The sequence below is a fragment of the Curcuma longa genome, chromosome 4 (assembly GCF_044706935.1).
Source record: "Curcuma longa cultivar G26 ecotype Majalengka, Jawa Barat chromosome 4, ITB_CL_G26_1.1, whole genome shotgun sequence".
Classification (NCBI taxonomy): Eukaryota; Viridiplantae; Streptophyta; class Magnoliopsida; order Zingiberales; family Zingiberaceae; genus Curcuma; species Curcuma longa.
This window is the reverse complement of record NC_133864.1, coordinates 20,589,601-20,607,053: the sequence shown is the minus strand read 5'-3', so window position 1 is coordinate 20,607,053 and position 17,453 is coordinate 20,589,601. Positions and strand designations below refer to the sequence as shown.

The 17,453-nt window shown below is 36.1% G+C and overlaps 1 protein-coding gene and 1 pseudogene across 1 annotated transcript; both read left to right on the top strand.

Moving 5' to 3' along the window:
• Positions 1–3,071: 3,071 nt before the first annotated feature.
• Positions 3,072–8,176, top strand: LOC141827878 (hydroxymethylglutaryl-CoA lyase, mitochondrial-like; annotated as a pseudogene).
• An 841-nt stretch (positions 8,177–9,017) lies between these two features.
• On the top strand, positions 9,018–16,810 carry LOC141826651 (uncharacterized). The gene is made up of 4 exons (XM_074713917.1): positions 9,018–9,305; positions 9,485–9,757; positions 11,412–11,502; positions 16,569–16,810. Exons 1-3 carry the CDS (start codon positions 9,077–9,079, stop codon positions 11,465–11,467), a joined length of 558 nt encoding a protein of 185 aa, XP_074570018.1. The 5' UTR covers positions 9,018–9,076; the 3' UTR covers positions 11,468–11,502; positions 16,569–16,810.
• Positions 16,811–17,453: the final 643 nt, after the last annotated feature.

The following is a 17,453-nucleotide window of genomic DNA, read 5'->3' as shown; positions in this document are numbered from 1 at the left end:
CACCTAAGGGCGGGCGTTACATGACTAGTATTGCCAAGTCGGCCATAGGCGTGACTTTCGTTTGACTCTTGACCTCCATCTGGAAAGGAACCATGTTATCTATTACCCTTGCATCACAAGTCTCCCCTTCAAGTCTAGTCGAAGGAGACGTAGTCCGACTGACTAGATTATGTTTAATGATCCAACCGTCTCGCTCACTATATTAATGTTGAGATACTGAACTACTGAGATGGCTGAGATGCTGAGGTGTTGAGATGAGGGGCCGAGATGAGATGCCGAGATAAGATGGCTGAGACGAGGTGCTGAGATGAGATGAATGAGATGATCGAAAGACTTGGATGAGTGGTTGAGAGACTCGGATAAGTGGCTCAATGACTTGGATGAATGGCTGAGAGACTTGGATGAGTGACTGAGTGACTTGGATGAGTGCTTGAGAGAATTAGATGAGTGACTGAGTGACTTGGATGAGTGGCTGAGAGACTTGGATAAGTGGTTGAGAGACCGAATGATAGAGCTGCTGAGTGGCTGAGAGACTTGGATAAGTGGTTGAGAGACCGAATGATAGAGCTGCTGAGTGGCAGAGAGACCGAGCTGACAGAGTCAACAGAGTTGTCGAGCTACCGAGTGATAGAGTTGTGAGCCGGCCAAGCCGCCGAGCTGGTCGAGCCGTCGAGCTGGCCGAGCCGCAGAGCTGGTCGAGCCGCCGAGCTGGCCGAGCCCCCCGAGCTGGCCAAGCTGCCGAGTTGTCAAGCTGGCCGAGTTGCCGAGCCGCCGAGCTATCGAGGCGCCGAGCTGGCCAAGCCGCCGAGCTGGCCAAGCCGGTCGAGCCGCCGAGCTGGCCGAGCCGCCGAGCTGTTGAGTGGCCAAGCTGTCGAGTGACAGAACTACCAAGCTGCCAAGCTAGCTAAGCTGCTAAGTTGCTGAGCTGACAGAGTGGTCGAGCTGACTGAGGTTTGCACATATAGGTCTTCGGATAAGTTCTATTTTCTCTTGACTTTTGACTCAATAGATCAGCTTGATTTTTAACTATATGTGCAACGTAGAAGTAGTAGGATTCCACTGCATCAATAGTCATATAGATTTCCTTAATTCACATATGCTGAACAAATGTATCTCATACGGTGGATTCCTAAAAGTTCCTATTGAGCTATTCTTGAGCGTAGCTAAATACGAGGTGGATTTCGTAGATAAATGATTTGATCTGAGATCAAAGATATGGGATGACTCAACAAAGTAATCATGATCGAGTAATTTTTGATCAGTTGGATACCGGTTGGTTCAACTTTGCTCAGGTCAGGAGTTCTTTAGGTCAGATTTTAATAGACCGACTACCTTCAAGTTAGGCTTCAATAAATCGACTACCTTTAGGTAGGGCTTTAATAGGCCGACTACCTTCGGATCGATACTCGAGATATTGAATAGAGAGGAAATCTTTCGCAAAAAGGTCTACAAAGACTCAAAGAAGTTGTTAGAATTGAGGACTAAGGTGAACCTTAGCGTAACCTCTTCGACACTCAAATTAAACCTCAAAGAAAAGGTGGAGAGAATGAATGGAGAAAAGTAAAGAGAGTAGAAAGTTATGAGATTGCTTCCCTTGATGTTGTAACCTGTTATCTTTAAATAGGAAATGAAAGGGTGCTCGGGTTCATAAAGGGCACACCTCTTCCTTTGGTTGCTAAGAGACACATCTCTTGGTGAATGTGCTTTAACCGTAGTATCCTTCAGTGATTGACGCTTCAGAGTCGAATCACAATTTGGGCGAACCACATTCGGATGCGACTCAGATTGAATTGAGTTAAGGTCTTCTTTTGGGGTTGATTCAATCAAAGTCTTGTTAACCTGATCCGAGCTCGATCCATCTTAAACGGAGTTCGTCTTGATCAAACTCGAACAAGGCTTGTCTAGACTTGAGCTCATCTTGACCAGACTTGAACTCATCTTGAATTTGACTTTTAACTCAGTGTGACTGTTGATTTGACTATGCCATGTGAAATTAATCATCTCCACCGCATCAGTAAGCAATGAAGGATAGGACGGTTAAGAGCTTAATGCAAGGTGAGCTAGGGACAACATAAAATATTAATGAAGTCGTAGATGTAGAGGTAAGAGAGTAGATTATGAATGCAAGTATGATGTGAATTATATATGAATTAGCTTATACTTCAGTAATAAAGTAGAATATGCAATCTCAACGATTTTATATGGTCGATTTCATGATCATATGTGAGGAGTTAAATCGAGAAATTATAATTAATTATGACAGGAGGATGAATTGGCTAATATAGTGGAGGTTCTTCTCATTCTTAAGACAAAAAAGTTAGAGTTGCCGTGATATTTTTAATGAAATTTGCTTCATTTTAAAGATAATGAAACTCTTGAGTTATGACGTCATAGCATGCTTTATTTTTTCGAATGAAAACTGTGGTCCCAGGACGAGGCCTAACTAATTTCATTAACTCAATTAGTTGAGACAACCTAATTGCAAATCATAATTAATTAATTAATAATAGTAGTAGTGGTAGGTAGACGTTAACTATGACAAACATGTTTTTAACCCAAGTTAATAATTAATTTCTAATTTTTCATTAAATTAAACAACCATTCGGGCTAAAAATAGTACAATTTCTAGAACATCTACCTGCCAACACGTAATTGCTCCGGTAAACCGTCGTTGTCGTTAATGTATGAAAAATGACGAATAATATAAAGCCAATAAGCCCGCTAGCTTTTGAAAGAACACGTGTCATAATTGACGGCACCCAATACGGTGTCCCGTGCACCAAAGCACACAGTGGATCGGTTAAAAACCAACGACCTAACTACTGACTTGAACCGTCAAATCCTACGTCCAGGATGCGACTGAGTCGAACGTTAGCCGAGGATCGACGGCTCAGATAATTTTAAGCTCCCGGAAAATAGGGTGCGATTAATTAATGCTCGGTGCTCTGTGGCCGACGACGCGTTCTTGGTCCCCTCGCACGCCTTTCCTCCCACCTACCTCAAGTCCACCTTCTCCCCCTCTATTTCCTCCTTCGCGCGTTTGATTTTTTGAGGCGTCGATCGGAGTTGTAGGTGGGCGATAAGGGCAAGGCACCGGTCTGCTAACTTGATAGTGCAAGGTCTCCTAACAATCAACTCGATCGAATCGCTTGCTTCGCTTCCAATCGAAGTGTACTCTTTCACCAGCTGTTTGAAATTGAGAAAGGAGAATCTTTGGTTCATCTGCTTGCTCCCTCGTTCTCTTCTGAGATTTTGGTTTCAGGTCAGCAGGAAACTTTCTTCTTTCTCCCCCTTTTTGTGATGATTTGATGTTCCTGTCTGAGGAATAAATTGGTGATTTAACTTTGATGTTTAGTTTAGTTTTCATGATTCCACGATTCCTCCACGATTTGATTTTATTTAAAGAAACTTCGATTTTCTTTTTCTGGGCTAAGTTTTGTCTTTTTTTATTTTTCGTAGAATGTAAACAATGTGCAAATGTTGTTTTTTAGGCGACGAAATAAAATGGTGTGTTTTGAGGTTCTGCGCATGACAAATTAATGCATTTCTGTGTTCATTTTGAAGTCTGGAGTTACCAAGTTCTTAGCATTCAGTCGAGATTCATTTTGAAGTCTGGACTTCAGTTGCATTCTTAGTTTTTTTTTTTAATTTCTCTTGAAAACCAGTGTTATAATGTCATGTTCTCCTCCTTTGTAATTTTTTCAGCAAGAATTTGAGGTGTTATTTTAACACAGTAGACTAGTAATTCTTCTTATTTTTGAATAATAATCAACTAGTTTAAGAACATACATTTCAACAAAATGTTTGTGGAAGTAATTATCATCTAGTTTAAGTATCAATTTTTTTTCTAGGAAGTGCATTAAAAACTTTTGTCATACTAATTTTTGTATTAGTTAAAATCTAAGGGCGGTGGACCAACTGCTTCTTGCAGGGGCGCTCTTATAATTGGCATTCATTGTAAAAATGTCAAGCTTAGAGGAGCCTCTAGGTTTTGATAACATGCCAAGATTGAGTTTTATTGGTAGGCTTCAACGTTCCACTTCCACTGCCTGTAGGCCAAGAGTTGATGACACTGAAGCTGGTTGTTGCCTAATTGAAGCCAGAGAGTGTAGCTCATCTAACAGTTGCAGGTAAGTTTGACAGTTGGATTATAGTTCATTATGATTTAAGGTTATTCCTTTTGAAAATCTCTAGTAATTAGTTTTATTTGGTTTTTTTACATTTATCTTAATTTTATGCATGTGCTAAAATAGCTTTTTTCTGCATGGATTCCAAGAGTCAATAGATAGAAGTTTTTTTCAGTTCTCTTACTTTAATTACTTGCAGTAAGGGAAGCCAAAAGAAAGATTAAATTATTATTTCAAAATTTTATATGATAGTTGTCTAAAAAAAAAAACAATCCGACCTCACCTAGTGGGATAAGGCTTGGTTGTTGTTGTTGTAGTTGTCTAAAAAAACAAATTATTTTGATACTACAAAAAGTTGTGTAATAAATATATTAGGATATTATATATAAAAATTCACCAACCTGTTGTTTACATGATGTGAATTGACTATTTTCTGCTATTGTTCTTCAGGGAGAAATGCATTCGACATAAATATTGTAGGAGTGTTGTTATTAATGCTAGACCATGAGAAGATCTCCTAGAACCCTTTCCTGCAATGATGCAGTACTGTATGCCATAGGGTCATTAATATTTTTCTTTGTACTATTATATTCACTAATGCATTTATTTGTGGTAGATGGACTCCCATTGATTTAAAGTAAAGAATGACTACTGCCTGATGGGCTATGATGGGAAATTTTGCACCCAAACTGAAAGCTTATATGTGATCTTTTATATGAAATGCCCAACTGTGTTATAAAGAAATCTCTCTGCTTGAATGGCTAATTTGTGAAAGTATTCACTATTATGTTGTAGGTGCATGAATAAATAATTGGTGCTATGTCATGTCAAATGTAATTAGGAAAGGTACAAAAGGAAATTTGATGATTTGTTTACTGAATTAGAATTCTAACTCTTTTGTTACCAAATGTTCATGTTGTTTTTACCTTTCAAATGCTATGAATGTTATCACACTTGTGTTCCATTGTGATCCAAGAGAATTTCTTTAGTAGTGGGAATAAGAGAACTTGGTGCAGCATTCTTAGATAAAATATAATTTTGCATTATTTGCTTTGGAGTTTCATGATTTTTTTTTCTGATTTCCACTTTATTCTGAAATTACATGATCATAGTTCAAAATGAATTTCTCCTCTTTGTTTGTTTTAAGTCATTACTATTTTCTGTGGTCTGTTTCTAATCAGCCTCAACTTTCTTCTTGTCAGTGAAGATTATGGCTGGAGGAGACAAACAAGAGAGAAAATTTCTAGAGATTCCCTGGTTTGGTTATCACATGATGATGAGAATCAAGTGGTATTCAACAAGGTTTTTGTGACTCATTGGTTCAGCAAAATCCTTTTTATGGGTCCTCTTGGAATAACTTGCATATGTGCATTTTTAGATAGCAAAATTCCCTTGTAAAGAGTAATGGAAAAATGAATAATTTCAGCTTATTTTAATGTTGAGATTAGTATCAATACCAGAGAATGTTTTGAATTTAGAGTAATCCTATGCATTGAGTAGAAATCGCATACCCCTTGAAACAGAACCCTGTTGTCATAGGACTTATGCTGGAGAATATTCCTTTTTCCCATGTGTTCATACATAACTTAGGTTTTCAAAATTTTTTTCAATTTGTTCTTCATATTCTTTCATTTGACTTTTGTTAATGCCCTGTAACTCATGTTATAGCTGGCCGTTGTTGCTTGATTTTGTCTTGCATTACATATTCAAGAAAAAAATATAATCAAACTGATAAATGTCCCATTTGCAGTTTTTTGGTGGCATGCCAAAATTTGTGAAAATAGTTGAAGTTGGTCCTAGAGATGGTTTACAAAATGAAAAGCACATTGTACCTGCAGCTGTAAAAGTTGAATTAATAAAGAAGTTGGTTTTGTCTGGTTTATCTGTTGTTGAAGCCACAAGCTTTGTTTCTCCAAAATGGGTACCACAGGTAATAACAGTTCCTATTGAGTCAATATGTTGTTTATTGAACTTGTAAATTTTTAATAGTAAAAAATCGTAAATCTACTTTTTTCAAAGGAACTTACAAAGGTTCACTTCTAATGAAGTGATGAACAAGAGAGAATGGTAAGATAATATAAGCCAATTATTCTTAAATTGAATATTTCTAATCTTATACAATTAGTACCCAAATTCTTTATCTAATTTCTCAATATAGTCTTCAAAGCTTGAATATTTGATTGAGGGGAACAACATGATTCCCCATTCACGACAGATCGAACCTTCAAATTTTGAGATCAGTATTTTGCTGCAGTTAGCAGATGCTAAGGATGTTGTGGAAGCAATTCATGATGTTCATGGTGTCAGATTACCTGTCCTGACTCCAAATCTAAAAGTAAGTTCAATAGTTTATGTCTGAACCTAAGGTTGCAGGGTAGCTCTGATTATCTGAGGAAGAGTTTATAGTTACACAAGGAATATTCAGGGATTTAAAGCAGCTATTGCAGCTGGTGCAAAGGAAGTCGCAGTATTTGCATCAGCTTCTGAGTCCTTTTCCAAGTCAAACATTAATTGCAGCATTGAAGAGAGCCTTACACGTTATCGTGAAGTTATTGCTGCTGCAAAAGAACTCAACATACCTGTTCGTGGGTACGACTTTTCCTATCCATAGTTATCTGTCATTACCATTGTAAAGCTCAATCTCAACCAAAGAATATTTAGCTAGCTTTTTACACATTTTATCATACCTGTCATAGATTATACCCTCCCAACTTGGTGGTTTATCATTTGCTCCGTCTTCTTAGCCATCAATTCTGGTGTCTGTACAACTGCTGTCTTTTCCCCCTTGATATCAAATGTATGTTGTGTGCAACTGCTATTCTAATCCAGCGACCACATATTCCTCAGAAAACCTCAGTTTGTCCAGATTCTGGTTTGAATTTGGCTGCCAACAACTTGCTTGAAGATTCACATTATTTTCTTGTTTCAAGATGATAGGCTAATGCACTGCTTACTGTCTTAATAGTGCTATGTAGCAATGGGAATCCACTGGTTGTTGCCCCCCTTTTCCAAATGAAAAGGGAGGTTCACCTCAGTGTGGTATTTGCAATATTCTCATTATTTTTTTTTCATCACATTTTATGTTCCTTTTTTTTTTTTTTTTTTGCATTCAGCACTAATTTTTCTGATGGCATCTCAAATGGACCTCATTGAATTGATAGGTATGTGTCCTGTGTTGTGGGATGCCCCACAGAAGGACCAATGCCTCCAGAAAAGGTGGCATATGTGGCAAAAGAACTCTATGACATGGGCTGCTATGAGATCTCACTTGGTGATACCATTGGAATTGGTACTCTAGGTAAGATTGAGTAAACTGTTTTGGCTTTCTTGAGCCGAGCTCCAAATTTTAATGACTATTAAGACTGTCGATCCTGAAACATCAATAATGTGCTGGTAGTAGTTTTATCCACACTGTATCAATTCAAACACGATGCTAGTCTAACATGGATATTTCTGCCATGAAGGTTCTGTGATCCCAATGCTAGAAGCCGTGACTTCACTCATTCCAGTGGACAAGATTGCTGTCCATTTCCATGATACTTATGGCCAAGCACTTCCAAATATTCTGGTGGCCCTTCAAGTAAGTGAAATCCTCCATTCTTTTTTCTAGGAAGCACATAGCCAATCCCGAATATTTGGGACTAACACGACTTGTTGGCGATAACCACGACTACTTTTAAACATGTCCGTTGCTTTTATAGATGGGAATCAGTGTTGTTGATTCGTCTGTGGCCGGCCTGGGTGGATGCCCCTACGCGAAGGGAGCTTCCGGGAATGTTGCCACTGAAGATGTAGTGTACATGCTACATGGTTTAGGGATAAAAACCAATGTGGATCTGGGGGAAGCTTATGGCTGCTGGTGACTTCATTTGCAAGCACCTGGGCCATCAGTCTGGATCGAAGACTGCCGTTGCATTGAGCAAGGCCAGCTGATTCGTCGAAGATTGATTATGTTTGAGATGTCAAAACACACATCGATCTTTATATATGTTACAGACCACTATACACCCTTAACAAGGGGTCGATATTCGATATCAAAGCATTTGCAATTTGAAGTTTGCATAAAATAAATGAGAAATTCAATTTGCCAGTGAAGTCTCTGTGCCAAATTGCACTTCACAGAAGTGATGGTTATTGCTAATTGTTGTGTGGACTGGACTGCTAGTGATCAAATTACTTTTTGATTTAGGCCAGTTAAGATTAAAAATAATACAATTCAGTATTTGGTCTAATTATGTTTTTAATTTTGGCTTTATTTACTGATTAAAGACCATTTTTATTGGGGATGATGCATTCTTATCTAATTAAGGCTCAATTGATCTGTTTTAACGTGTATGTATATAACTTTTTAAGAAAATACTAATTATTGTCCGAAATTTTAGAAGGCTCTAGATTCATGATTTTAAATTGATAAATAAATAAATTTATAGACGGGAAAAAATTAGAAGGGCATTTTTTTATTTTTACAATTGACATCTTTTTTTAAAAAAAAAAAATTATATTAACAAGGGCGTTTTAAATCTATTTTTTAAAATCATCTCTCGTTGTCATTTTTTTATTCTTATTAAATATTTTATTAAAAAATATAGAATATTTTTATATAATTACATTATAGAATTGTACTTTTTATTTTATAAAATTAAGTTTTTGTTCTTTATTCAAAAGATTGTAAAACTATTTTTCTATTGAAATTTTAATTAAATTATTTTTTATAATTATAATTATTTTCTTCAATTAATATTAAATATTTTATAAAAAATATAAATTGTTTTTATAAATCTATATTTTTTTTATCACGTGGTCAATTTTTTTATTTTTTATTTTTATTTTTTTAATTTGTATTAAATTTTAATTTATGTCGACTAAGTTTGTCATCGCTGTAATTGCGAAGTGGGGTTTCATCCATTCTCAGCTCCGCCGCCTCCTCTCCTCTCCTCGTGCCGACGACGATGGCCACCATTGCTGCTGCCGTCTCTGCTCGAACTCTCATGACCTTGCTCGCTCGTCGCTCTTCTTTGACAGCCAACACTACCGCGAGGGCTCTGGGGGTCTCTTTCCAAGCCCCTACTCTTCCGAACTCGTCTCTCTACAAAAGGGGTGTTGCTACACTCGTCGCCCAGTCGGTTCCGTTACCGTTCAAGAATCATGTGCCCTCCCTCTCAGCTCGGTACTTCTCCGGTAACATCTCAATTATCCATCCCATCGGAGTTTCGACTTATGTTATGTCCATGAAAGTTTCATTTTTTTCCCCAGATCAATCACTTGTTTCTAAATGGATTAGTTCTTTTTCCCTGTAAATTTGTTATCTATTACTACAAAACGCAATTTGTTGAATGACCTGTTAATCTTTGCTTCAGCACTGAGTCCTGAGATGAAATCGACACTAGATAAGTTGATTCAATCCCATAAGGTCGTGCTTTTCATGAAAGGAACCAAAGATTTTCCTCAGTGCGGTTTCTCGAACACTGTTGTGCACATATTGAAGACGTTGAATGTACCCTTTGAGACAGTGAACATACTTGGAGAGAATACTTCTCTGCGTGAGGGGATGAAGGAATACTCCAGCTGGCCAACTTTTCCCCAACTCTACATTGATGGAGAGTTCTACGGTGGCTGTGATATTACTGTTGGTAAATACTACATAGCCTATGACATCAAACTCTGATAGTTTCGGCTTGTCATGTTTCATTATCTTCAATAATATGATGATTATTTAATTAAACATAAGTTTCATGTTGGTAGTTGCTACGACTATTTTTTTTTATAATGTCAAGGATATAGCAAATTACCCATTATTTATAGTTTATGTTCTACTGAACATAAGTGAAAGTGTTACACCTTTCAATCTTTTCAGTATGCTATACTGGACACCATTGTGACCATGGTTTCTGCTGAATGAAGAAAGAGATGTTCTATCAATCTATATCATTGACTTGATTATGGTTTCAGGTTTTACTGGACCCTGATTGAAGTTGTTACACCACCTTTCAATCTTCTTAGTATTATGTCCACGGATCATGGGCCTTGCTGATTGAAGAATGAGATATACTAATGATCTATATAAATTCAGACAAAGTGCTTTGGTGCTGATGGCCCATCATCTTTTCTCTATGCTACTCTTAGCAGAATACAAGATTGTTGTGCCCATGGTATTCGCCGAATGAAGAAAGAGATATTCTATCAGTCTATATCATTGACATGATATAGCATGCTAATCATGTCAATGATATAGCAAGTTATCTGTTTTATGGTTTCAGGTTCTACTGGACCCTGATTGAAGTCGTTCCACCTCCTTTCAATCTTCTTAGTATTATGTCCACAGACCATGGGGTTTGCTGATTGAAGAATGAGATATACTAACGATCTATATAAATTCAGACAAAGTGGCTTTGGTGCTTCTGGCCTATCCTCTTATCTCTGTGCTAATCTTAGCACAATACAAGATTTTTGGCCCCGCTCCTTAACTCTTCCATAATTAAAAATGGAAATTGCCTTGAAGGAAGAGACAGAATTGAACCAGACCTATAATATCAACTATAATCCATATTAATTGATCATAAGAAGAATCTGTATTAATCACAATCATTTCTTAATTTGTATTTGCTAATTAATGCTTTTCTCACTCTTATTCTACGTGCCCTTGCTTCATCAGGGTAACGTACCATGTTCTATAGTTCTGTTGAAAGGATCTGATAGATGCAATTTGTGAGGATCTACTAGTTGAAAAAATGCCTTCTAGTTTTATCAGCAGAAATACATATATGAGCTTCAGTTCTGCTAAGTATTATTTGGTTTCACATAGTTGATCAAATAATTATGGCCTATTTTAAAGAATATTGTAGATATTGCTGGAATATTTAAATCCGGTCAAATAAACCATAAAATTAATTATGCACACAGTAATAGAGATTTAAATATAAAATAAATCATGCACAGGAGTGAATTAGAACCAAATCAGATGTGCACTGAATGCTTTCTTGTGGATTCAATTGAAGATGTCACTCCCAGATACTATCGGAATTCGTTCGCATGTTCATGACTGTGGTGAGATGAGGAGTCTCTTTCAATCTTGAACAGTAAAAATGGAGAGAAAAAAAAGGAATTTTGTTGTATTGTATATGAGGGAAAGTGAAATATAATTAACTAAAATTTTACTTGCCTCTATGTTCTATATGGTTTTTAACTTCTACTTCTATGATGATGCAATATTCCAATTTTGGAGTTTACTACTGTGGCAACTTTTACTTGCTGATGTTACTGTTTCTTGAAATTACTGTGAAACAGAAAAATTCAAGAGTGGGGAGTTGCAGAAACGACTAGAGAAAGCATTGTCTTCCTGATGGTCCTTCAGCTTCAGATAATTTTGATATTTCTGGTAATTGAATTATTTGATCACCTTCTAATTCCTTTCCAATTGGCTTTACAGATATATCTATCTAGTCTTCTCCATTACAACACTGACCTGAATTCGGAAAGCTATCCTGCTATTTAGCTATCTTGTCTCAAAATGTAGGTCAATCCACTGAAAATTTTTCCTATACTTCTCTGTATCATCTTTGATATCACACTGATCTCTTAGGTGAATCTTGTTTTTCATGTTGCTGATCAACGAGAATTAGTGTAACCTTATTTTTCTGAGCTTATGCATGAAGCTCCTAACCTTTTGTTTGTTTGGATAAGTTATAATAGTTATGTTGCAGCAATAGTGATTATGCATAACTGTCACTGAAACATAGCTCTTTTGGGTAATGTTGCATAGAGGAAGAAAAGGAAGACTGGACATATAATATATTTCCAATCATGTAAAATATTTAAAACGTTCAGAGAGGCACCTGTGTCTAGATAATGTCACCTAACCTAGATAAATGAAGCTGGATTTTAACTAGAAGAAGCTAATTAATGAAGGTTTAGTTAGTTGAAGGGGATATATGCATTGGACGTTTATGTCTCTTAGAGATCCATGTTTCCAAACATGTATGGTCCTTGCTTGTCTGTATACAAGTAGAAAAATGCAAGGCTCAGCATCATTAAGATCTGAGGGTTTCCATAGTCCAGTGACTTAACAGGAGAGCAATCAAGACTGATACATTAAAAATAAGGCAGCCAACCATGTCTTTCAAATGCACAGTCAAAAAAGAGATGACTTCAGTCCTGGAAGGACAATAACCTCATAATGGGTCCGGATCAGTTAGGCCCTTTTCCTAAACTTTAACTTAATGTTTAACCCACTACCATTTCTAAAGATAGCATAAAAGTAGTGTAAGGCCCACTACCATTTCTAAAGATATGATCAATTGTGTGTTTACAGATTTACAATACCAAGTCTATTGGAGTCATCACAGCGGGAGTGTCTTAAGGGAACTCATTGGCACAACAAAAATATTTTTTTCATTGATATTTCCTTGCAATTTTAGATGAAAATAGAAATAACTACTAGGATGAAAGTTCTGTTTGTACCTTTGTGGGTGTCACACAAAGTTTGCTCGATCTCTATGTCGTCCATGATATTAAGGCTTTCATATAGCATAAAAGTTTTAACATCTATAGGAGGATGAGGGAGGCATTGCCACAATAATGACATGATGATGGTGGTGCGAAGGTGATTGGTGTCAACTCCGGAGGAGAGAGAGGTTAAGGTTTAGAAATAACTTCATTATAAATCTTATCTAAGACCATTTATTTCTAGAGATGGTTCACATCTAATCTTGACTATCAAAATGGATACAATTTGTTGAGATTAATTAGAAACTAATTTCTTTTAACTAATTATTTGAAAATCTAAAAGATTCTTAAGCTTCTAGAGTTTTACAACTCTTGTAAAATTAATTTAGACTCTTTTAAAATTCAATTTGAAATTTAATTAACACTTAAATAATTTTCAATTTGATCTTTTAATTTTAATTGCACAATTAATTGTTACTTTTACAATTAATCTCGTTTTATTAAATTGAACAAATTTACTATTTATCATGATTAAATTCACTATTAATCATAACAATTATCTTTTAATTAACTAGTTAATTAGGATTACTAACTCTTAATTATCCATGTGCCCTCCCTCAAGCTATATGCATCCCATGCCAAGAGTTTGTCTTATGCGTGCGACTTTGCAAACTTCTAGATATAGCAACAATCTTGTATGAAAGCTATTTTATCCTTTTAGATACAGAAGTCTTGATTGACATTTAGCAAGGCAACAAAAATACACCAAGTCTTATGTAGCACTATTACCATATAATATAGTCCATTTATTATCTTGTTTCACAACATGCTCTTAGAACTTAAATCAACATTTGTCTTATTAGGATTCAATACAACCATTACCCATTTACAAAAACACCAATTGAGAACTCTTCCCAACTAGTTTTCACTATGCATCCAACGGTGTGATATATGCTCCTATTTACCAGAAGTAACAAGCGTCAAAGCGAGCTGATCCTCTTACAAGGCAATAATAGTAATCTCAAATTTAAGGACTAATTGTGCTCATCTACATGAGTCCTCTATAGGCACTCGATAACTTACTAAATAGTTCTCATGGCAAGTTGTCCAATGGGGTGTTCTCTAAATCTCACATGCGTGCTTATCTAAATGTCACTATTTTTGTAGATGTGAGATGATCTACTACCGATATTACATAGCAGAAACATAGTACATACTATAAAGTCGATTTCCTATCTCAAAATCATCAATAGCATCGCCTCATGCTTTAGGATCATCCCACAACTTACTCTGTCTATTACTAAAGCAACAATGCTATTAGCACATTTTATTAAAATTTACCAGGTACATAAGTTATTTTTTTTAATTTTCTAGTAATTACCTTTATAATTTGATTGGTTCTAGACCACTAATACTAACAAAACCTCTGAGCCACCTTTACTTTTCTGGCAAACTAGATTCCATGAAGCCAAACATGATACCATAAAAATTCCTCTTGATCCAGTCAATTTCCTCTGCAACCCAAGAGGGTAACAAGAGAATGGAGAATTGTTGTAACGCGTAGATGCGAGAACACTATTAATAAGTGTTTGTATGCGTCCAAGAGGGAAAAAGGGAGAAAAAACATATGCTAGTGGTCAAGCCTAATGGCAATCTCATCAAGAATCCTGTCCCAATAATCTCTATTTAGCTGATGATCTCCAAGCTGAACTGCAAAAATGAGGGATAGGTAATGCTGAATTGGAACAACCAAAGGCCCCAACTAAAGTTTCACTTCTATTTTGAGTCTTTCCAAGGTATATGAGGGTAGATTTGTACAGGTTGATATATAACCCGCTCATAATAAGAAAGAGGAGATGACAGGTCTTGCTTCCAGCCTTGGAGAACAAGAGCATCATATCATATTTGAACTAGAAAACTTGAAAACTTGAGGAGTAACTCATTCATGCCGCCCTTGAGAAGAGTACCTTCTTCGGACACTAGACAATTTTCTTCTAGGCATCTGTAATGAGAATGCCCAAGTATGGTGAAAGTGATTACCTTACCTGATGCTTTTGCCACAAAAAAAAAATCAATTTCCTGTAACATTATCTAGAAGCACTGCCCACTTTGTTGTGCCAAGAATTTGTGAGATCTAAGAAATCCATACCGTATGATGACCATTTAGTTGAAGAACATGAAAAGGAGCATTCCAATTTACATTTTCACTAGTTATTTTCATAGTTCAGCTTAATTGTTACCAGTTTCCTCCTTTTTACATCTGTGGCACACACAAAGTAGTTCTGGTGCTTCTTCCCCTAATGGAAGTAACACAGTCACTCGTGAACAAAGAGTAACTTTTTGTAAACAGCATTATATTCATGAGAAACTTCATCATCAGTTGCTTCAAAGAATTAGACCTAAACTCAAACAGATGAGTTGCCCATTGAACCTTGGAAAGGAGGGAGATGTATAGCTTAAATGATCAAATTCTACCTCCCTGCTATGGGAAGAAGACAAAAATAATAAAAAATAAAAACATAGAAGGTCTGGTTTGATGCATTACAGGAAGCCAATTAGGATTCACCATTGAACTCGTTCAGGCCTAGGCTTTAATCTTACTTAAGAGCTTAGTGGAATACAAGATTTCAAGTGCGAAAGGAGCAGAGTTCCTCTTCCTTCAGAATTTGGTGACCAAAAGCAGGATGCGATTGAGGTCCCATGATATTTCTAAAGTGAACTGTAAAAGCTTGACCCCTTGGCAAATGAGAACTCCAATGCAGCCTCCACCGCTGCAGTGGTTGCTAGGTGACAGAAGATGGAAGTTGCAGGAGAAATCGCCAAGGTAAAGTATCTCTTCTACATCGCCAATTGTTGACTTGGCTCAAGCGGTCACGTGCCAAATGACCCTTCCCTAACATTTGAAATAGTGGGTCCAGGTAATCCCGCTGCTAGCTTTATGGTCGCCATTTGAGGAGAGGAAGAATGAGGACTGCATGGCAATATAGATTGAGGAGAATAGGAATGGCTGTCATAGCCCCATGCCACGATGTTGGTGTGGCTATGGAAAGGAGGAGGCTTCTTCAGAATACTCCTCGGAGTTGATGGAGAACTGGTAAAGCAGATGCTGAAAAAGAGGTAGCAACCCCTGTAGATTGAACCTCAATTGTCAGGTGGAGCAGAGTTAGTGAACCAATCACCCTAGACTGTCCCTTATGCCATCAATTGCCCAGGTAGCAACCGAGCAACCAAGGAAGCTGCTGAACTTAATCATTGGCTTCACTTCGTAGCTGAATCTTCAAAATCAAATCCTATAAAAACTATTGGTTCTCTCACTTATTTTGTGTACTTTTGATAGTATTAGATGGAAGGTTCTCACTTAATATGAGATTTATTTCTTTTCATGTTTTGTTCATTTCTGACCAATTTGGCAAAAATAGACTTAGGGATGAATTAGTTGAAACCCTCATTTTTGTATCTTCTTCCAACCAAAGCAAGAGAAATTAATCATTTTATCTAATTTTTCATTCTATTTCTCTTATCTTCATCCAAGTAAGTATTTAATAAAGACAACTGATTACTGTTAAGGTTGGATTTACTTGCTTGATAAATTAAGAGAGGGTGAGCATGAGAAAATGAAAAACTCAACAAAATTACAAGTAGAGAGTTTCATCACTTGTGTATATTTTTATATTTCTTTCCCTCCGTCTCTATCGTCCGATTCATCTGTTCAAGTAAATTAATTGTAAAGCTTCTTAGTCTTTCAATTCCTTTCAACGTTTCATCCGTCTTTCGTCAAGGATCTTGTACAAGTACATTCATTGTAGGGATTGTTTTCTTTCATTTTGATTAAATTAAATGCCCGTTGGCATTTTGAATATTGTTAATTGTTTCTTAGTCTTATTTTTTCCCTTCTTATTTCTCTAAGATCTAAGTGCATGTATACATTTAAGTAATAGATGATGCTTTATTTTGAATCATTGTCATTGTCTAAAAATCCTTTGTATGTTCTTGTGGCAGGGGGACAAACATGTAAAAGGGGTTCAGAAGAAAGTTGCCTTTGCTTGTCATTTATAGCGACTCATTCGATAATGCGAGATTTTCACTAATTTTATCGCGTTGCGCACTGTATCTTTTACATGTTTTAGGTGGATCAAACTTCTCTCTTGGATCATTTCTACTGGAATAGTGATTGATACATAATCACTTTTTTTTCCCATAAAGACTTGTATGCAGATGAATGAATTTTACACATAAAATATATAACTGAACCATGGAAAATGTGAAGAAGGCGAATTTATTTATTGATAAAAGACGAATCTATGAGTTTTATATGATTCAGTAACAATATTTAATTTACAGTTGAAGGAAAGCGATGTTTGTTGTATTATGGAATTGTGAACATGAAATGATTTTTATCTTTTTTATTTGTTGTATTATGAAAATTGTGAACATGAAATGATTTTTATCTTTTTTCTAGCAATATTTTGACTCAAGGATAGTACCAAGAAACATTGAACATATAAATTAGAAAAGGGCCAGAGACTTGTTGGGGAGTTTATGGAATTCGTAAGCAAATTTTCAAATTGATGTACCGAAATTTTCAAATCGTTGGCAAGCAATACCGGTGCTAACTATTTATGTATGCACCGAACTATCAATCTTTTTTAAGCTAAATTGAAATATGTTGTCATATGTAACATTGTCAATTGTATCAGAATCCTTATCTTAGCATAGCACTTGCACTCTTTACTATTTTTATCTAATATTTTTGATAAATAAAAAATTTATTTATTTATCATTAAAAAGTTCGTTCTATTTAAAATAAACTGTTACTAAAATTCTTTGAAGGAACTTTAACTAAAATCCAGCTTACGTTGGAGAATCGATTTAGCTAATGTTTTT